General features: G+C 45.0%; 1 protein-coding gene across 2 annotated transcripts in view; it reads left to right on the forward strand.

Annotated features, from left to right (window-relative positions):
• The first annotated feature begins 5,716 nt into the window (after nucleotides 1-5,716).
• Nucleotides 5,717-6,054, forward strand: part of GMPR (guanosine monophosphate reductase) — a 42,661-nt gene continuing 42,323 nt past the window's right edge. For both annotated transcript variants that reach the window (XM_040645076.1, XM_040645077.1), the window contains exon 1: nucleotides 5,717-5,889. In XM_040645076.1, coding sequence (XP_040501010.1) covers nucleotides 5,803-5,889 — 87 coding nt within the window. In that variant the 5' untranslated portion in view covers nucleotides 5,717-5,802. The remainder of the gene's footprint in view (nucleotides 5,890-6,054) is intronic.

The following is a 6,054-nucleotide window of genomic DNA, read 5'->3' on the forward strand; positions in this document are numbered from 1 at the left end:
AAGGGCGGGGAGGTGGTCTTTGCCTTTTTCTGTGACACAGATACCTCTGGACTACTTCTCTGATTCTTTTTTTTTTTTAAATCATGCAAAAACATTCGAATATAGTAACTTAGTACAAAAACTTAAAAAAAGAGAAAATTTCCTAGAAATTTGCCTGAAACTGCAAATCTGAGAGTAATATTTTTAAATGCATAAAATAAAACACAAGATTGTAAGAAACTAATTATTTTGAAATACAGGTATTAAATATAAGCAAATTGAGCTTCTTTAGTAATGGATTGAATGACAGGATCTGAGGGCATGTTTAATTGAAGTGGAGGTGAGGGATCTCAAGGATTATGAAGAGGGAGGAAAGTATCGGGGCAGGAGGAGAAAGTCATAGGTGGTGGTGATAAACCGTGGTGTCTCGCCCACGTTCATAATTGTAGACAATGCGACACTTCAGTGAGAAGTTAGTGACAATAAAGACAACTTTTTCCCCCACTCAAGTTGACAGACCCCTTGAGCTTAGGGACCTCTTGGGGTTTTGGACCCGAAGTTAAGGACCTCTGGTAGTAAGGACGCTCTGTGACGTGTTGTGACAATATAGCCTCGGGGGAAGCAAGGCAGAGAAGAGTCAGCTTTGGGTTTGTGTGCCCATCTACCCCAGCTAACCTTACAATCTGGGCAAGCTCAGCATCCCCACCTGTAAAGAGGACATAGTAACAGTGACCATCTCATAGTGTCGTCGCGTGAAGAGCTAAACACTCACATAGAACTCTCAGCACAATGTCTGGCATACAAAAATTACTGGAGTTTCATTATGAGTTTTTGGGCATCCCCGTGGGCAGTTCTCAGAAATAGCCATTCGGGTATTTTGACTTTTTAAAAAAATAATGATTGACTTGAGCCAAAGTACAAATTTAAAAACTTGTCTCTGTGTTAAGGTTATACAGTCTATTTAAGAGTCTTCCTGTACATGTGGAGAAAGGGGAACCCTTACACTGTGGGTGGGAATGCAAGCCGATAGAGCCACTTTGGAAAACAGTGTGGAGGTTCCTCAAAAAGTTAAAAATAGAGCTACCCTATGACCAGCAATTGCACTACTGGGTACTTAGCTGGAAGATACGGATGGAGTGAAAAGAAGGGGCAACTGCACCCCAACGTTCATAGCAGCATTGTCCACAACAGCCAAACTGTGGAAGGAGCCGAGTTGCCCTTCAACAGACGAATGGATAAAGAAGATGTGGTCCATATTTACAATGGAATATGACTCAGCCAACAGAAAGGATGAATAGCCACCGTTTGCATCGACATGGATGGAATGGGAGGGGATTATGCTAAGTGAAATAAGTCAAGCAGAGAAAGACAATTATCATATGGTTTCACTTCCGCATGGAACATAAGGAATAGCATGGAGGATATCAGGAGAAGGAAGGGAAAAATGAAGGGGGGGAAATTGGAGAGGGAGACGAACCATGAGAGACCATATGGACTCTGGGAAACAAGCTGAGGGTTTCAGAGGGGAGGGGGATGGGGGGCTAGCCTGGTGATGGGTATTAAGGAGGGTATGTATTGCAATGAGCACTGGGTGTTATATGCAAACAATGAATCATGGAACACTGCATCAAAAACTAATGAAATACTTATGGTAACTAACATAACATAATAATAATAATAATAATAATAATAATAATAATAAAGAATCTTCCTCTATGTCTAGCAAATCCTAATGATCACTTTTAAAAGGCTTTCGAATATCCCTCAGTCCCATTTACAAACTTACGTACTTTCAAATATTTTAAACTGTACTTATAAATATAATCAATTAGGGGCGCCTGGGTGGCTTAGTTGGGTAAGTGTCCGACTCTTGATTTCAGCTCAGGTCATGGGGATCTCAGGGTTGTGGGATCAAGCCCCGAATCTGGTTCCCCCACTCAGCATGGAGTCTGCTTGAGATTCTCTCTCTCCCTCTCCCTCTGCCTACCCTCCCACACCTCGCATGCCCTCTATTTCTAAAGAAAAGGGAATAGAAAAATAAATAAATAAATACAATCAATTAAATTTCCTTTTTAAACACTCGATTGCCCACTTTTCTACTCCAGAGTGTGGTCCCTGGAACCTTGGGTTTTGGGGCACTTGTTAGAAATGCAAAACCTCTAGCCCCACCCAAGACCTACTTCAGTAAAGCCTGCCTGTCCACAGGTGCTAATGATTATTATGCACATTAAAGATATGCAAAACCCGCTCCAGACCTACTGAGGCATAATCTGCATTTCACAAGGTCCCCATTGAGTATTGTGCCTGATAAAGCAGTAAACTCTGACTAGCTGAGCTTTCCAAAGTAATTTATCAACTTTTGATAAATACGGTATATAAAACCTATGTTCTCTTAAATGTTCCAACAATTCACATAAATTTAATACATTTCACTTTCCACTCTCGTAAATCAATTACTCAAATATACATTTTGAGTTGGCATTAGAAGGCTGTTCTGTTAATCCAATGGTACAAATTTTCTCGAATACACAGAATATCAATTATGCCCAAATTCCGTCTTATCCTTGTAATATTAAATACTATAATTTTGAATTACCTCCAGCTTTTCATACTTAATTTTAATAATTTCTGGATTTTGAGAAATGCTTTGTAAATGAAACTCACAAACCAAATAAACTTACATCATCCCACATAATTTTAGTTTACTGCTTAATCCTATTAAACATTTAAAGAACCAATCCCAGTCAGATAATAGAGTAAGGACCATTTGCCAGCTCGTTCTATGAGGCCACTGATACAGACATCAAAAGAACGAACCACTGCTATTGCTCTTTATGAACTCATACGCAAAAATCCTAAACAAAACATTAGCAAACTGAATTCATTAATAAATAGAAATATTATGGGCTATAAACAAGTGGGATTTATTTTACATAATTTTGGAGGCTATCTTCCCATGTCATTTTTAAAAAAGATTTTGTTTATTGAGCGAGACAGAGCAAGAGAGTGTGTGCACTCAAGCAGGAGTTGGGGTAGGGGCAGAGGAAGAGGGAGAATCAGACTCCCTGCTGAGCAGGGAGCCTATCCCAGGGTTTGATCCCAGGACCCTGAGATCATGACCCCAGGGTTCATAACCTGAGCAGAAGGCTGTTGTTTAACCCACTGAGCCACTCAGGGTCCCCTTCCCAGGTCATTTTTGGTACCACTCTAACTTTAGACAATACAATGTTAGATTGGATGCCAAATATCTCTTACTAATTTTTCTGTGTTGGGAGTTAGAATCTTTACATGAAGTCCTTGTACTGACAGGTGACTTTTGTTGTTGTTATTATTAGTGCAATGAGAAGTACAGCAGGATTATTCGGCAGTGCAAAGGATCTTTAAAAGAGTCTAGGTTGGTGGGGGAGATTCAAGGAATCACGCTCTTACAGGAGTATGATTTGTGCCTGAGAAGAGAGCAGGTATGATGGAACATTCTAGAAGGAGAGGGAATGGACAATGTGAAGTGAGCTTCTGTCCCTGCTCTGAGAAAAAGAGAGTGGGCAAGAAGCCAAGAGGGGAAGTACTATCCCCAGGGGCAAAGGAACAAGCTCAAGGCAAGGAGGCTTTTTCCCTTAAGACTGTAGGTAACAATAAATATAAAACCCTCCCCCCCTTACCCCTGTACTATATCCCAGGGGCAGATGCTTAACAAGTTCAGGGTTTTTTCCCCCCTTTTGGGAGAATAATTTTTAAATAACTATACTATACAGTAATTATATTTTACTTTGGTGTTTATTTATTCACTTTTTTTTTTTACTTTTTAAAAAATACTTTATTTTTAAGCAATCTCTACACCCAATGTGCTTGAATTTGCAACACGGAGATCAAGCTTCGCATGCTCCTCCGACTGAGCCAGCTGGGCGCCCCTTACTTTGTTCTTTAATTACAAACTGAAGATCAGATTAGGTTCTCAGATTAGGTTCCCTTTTACTATTTTGGAATAAGCAGCACATCCGCCTGCGATTTGACATGGGTCCTAAAAATTTCGTTGGCCCAGCGAGTTATGGTCACTTTCATTCTCTCCCTGATAACTTTCATTTCCTTCCCTGAAACTTCAAGAACTTCCTGTAGGGCAAAGACAGTGAGAGCAAGTGGGGCGGGCGAAGGCCCTTATCATTTGCAGACATTTGTGTTTGGTGAGCATTGGGATGTATCTTTCCGGTCAGCCGCACCGAGTATGAGTTCACGGAGAACAGTTGGAGACCACAGACAACCACAAGCAAGCAAAGGTGATTCCTGCCTCTGTGCCGTTAGCAATCTAGTTTGAGGCTAAAAAGCATAAGGCACATAATGTAACATGTGATCCGAAATAAATAGCTACAGTTCACTGAGCAACTAGGGGACATCAATTTGGGTTTTTTTTCCTGTTGCAGCACACCTTATTTTTTTTAAGTTTTTATTTGAATTCCAGGTAGTTAACATACAGCGTTATATTAGTTTCAGGAACACAATATAGTGGTTCAACAATTCAGGGTATATAAACTTTGCACAAACACACATGCACACCATTTAATTCTCATGAAAGCCTGGGAGACGACCTTAAATCTTTTTCTTCCCTTCTCTTTTACCCTATAAACAAACCACTGCGGTTTAAAGAAATAAAGTGACTCCCCAAGGTCACCCAGCTAGAAAGCAGTGGGGTCAGGTTTTGAACCAAGGCAAAGAGAGGACTCCGGACTTACGCAGCTTTAGTTAAGATCGCAGTAAGTTTTAATGAGTGAGCGATTTATGTTTAACTTTAAGGCCACCATGGGCAAGTCATTTCCTTAATGAGATCCTTATTTGCCTAATCTGCAAAGTGGCTCCCTCTTCAGTGGGTTGTTCTGAGTGATTGAGTAGGTGAGGGGCAAGCATTTAAGCACATCCGTAATGAATAATAAAGGCTCCTCACAGTCTAGTCAACAAGGGAATTAAAAATAAACTGACATGACAGGTAACCCTCAGAGGGGACTCAGGTCCCCCCAACTCCAGGATCTGCGATGACTATACACTTCACTGCTTTTATTCTAACAAATACAGCCCTGCAGTCCAAAAGGGGGATACAGAAATGGCCTCATCCCCACTGTTGCCAAATAGATTTACCTGCCCACACACTTTTCCTCAATCCGATCTGACTTCCCCAGGGTTCATTCTTGGCATGCCAGAGGGCTGACTCAGCACTTGATGGGCACACAGGTCTTGAAATTAGAGAAAGCAACAAAACCTCCCAGGGAGCGGCCTTTTCCCTCCCGTGAGGCTGTCATACGCCAAGTCTCCTCCCTATGGGGGGACCTCGGTGTCCCACATGACGATGCGCAGTCCCCCTTTTCCGTGACCCCCGCCAATTCGGACACCACAAGGAGCCAAGGCTTGTAAGGGGCGGGGGGAGTTTTGTTAAAAATGTCACGCTGCCAACCTCGGAGCCACTGGTCTGTTTGTACGCCGCCCGACCCCGCCGCCCCCTCTCCACCACTGCCCGGGCGGGGGAAGCTGGAGACGAGGAAAGGCGGGCCCACGGAGCGCTGGGGCAGCCCCAGCGCGGCCGCAGCATCCAGAGGCCTAGGGGCGCAGCGTGCGCGCCCCACTGCCCGCGAGGAGCCACAGGCAAGTCCGCCCCGCCCCCGCACGCCCGCCCCGCCCCCGCACGCCGCGCCACACCTCCCACCCCCGCCCCGCCCCCCGCACGCCCCGCCCCGCGCCCCTAGCGCCCGGGCACCCCCCCGTTTCCAGCGCCGGGCGCCCGCGCTGCAGGAAGGAGCTGCCCGCTCTAGCCGCGCCTGCCTCAGCGCGCCGAGCCGCACCATGCCCCGCATAGATGCAGACCTCAAGCTGGACTTCAAGGATGTCCTGCTCCGACCCAAGCGAAGCAGCCTCAGGAGCCGAGCCGAGGTGAGGCCCTCCGAAAGCCGCAGTGGGGTGGGATTTGTTTTCCGGGTGGCTCGGGAGAGGACCTTGGAAGGAGGTGGGATGTGCTAACCTTGCCGGCTTTTCCGTGTGTCTCTTGATGGATGGGATGCTGGGATGCTGACCGCCCCCCCCCCCCCCCCCCCCCCC

Source organism: Ursus maritimus, unplaced genomic scaffold, assembly GCF_017311325.1.
Source record: "Ursus maritimus isolate PB19 unplaced genomic scaffold, ASM1731132v1 scaffold_30, whole genome shotgun sequence".
NCBI lineage: Eukaryota > Metazoa > Chordata > Mammalia > Carnivora > Ursidae > Ursus > Ursus maritimus.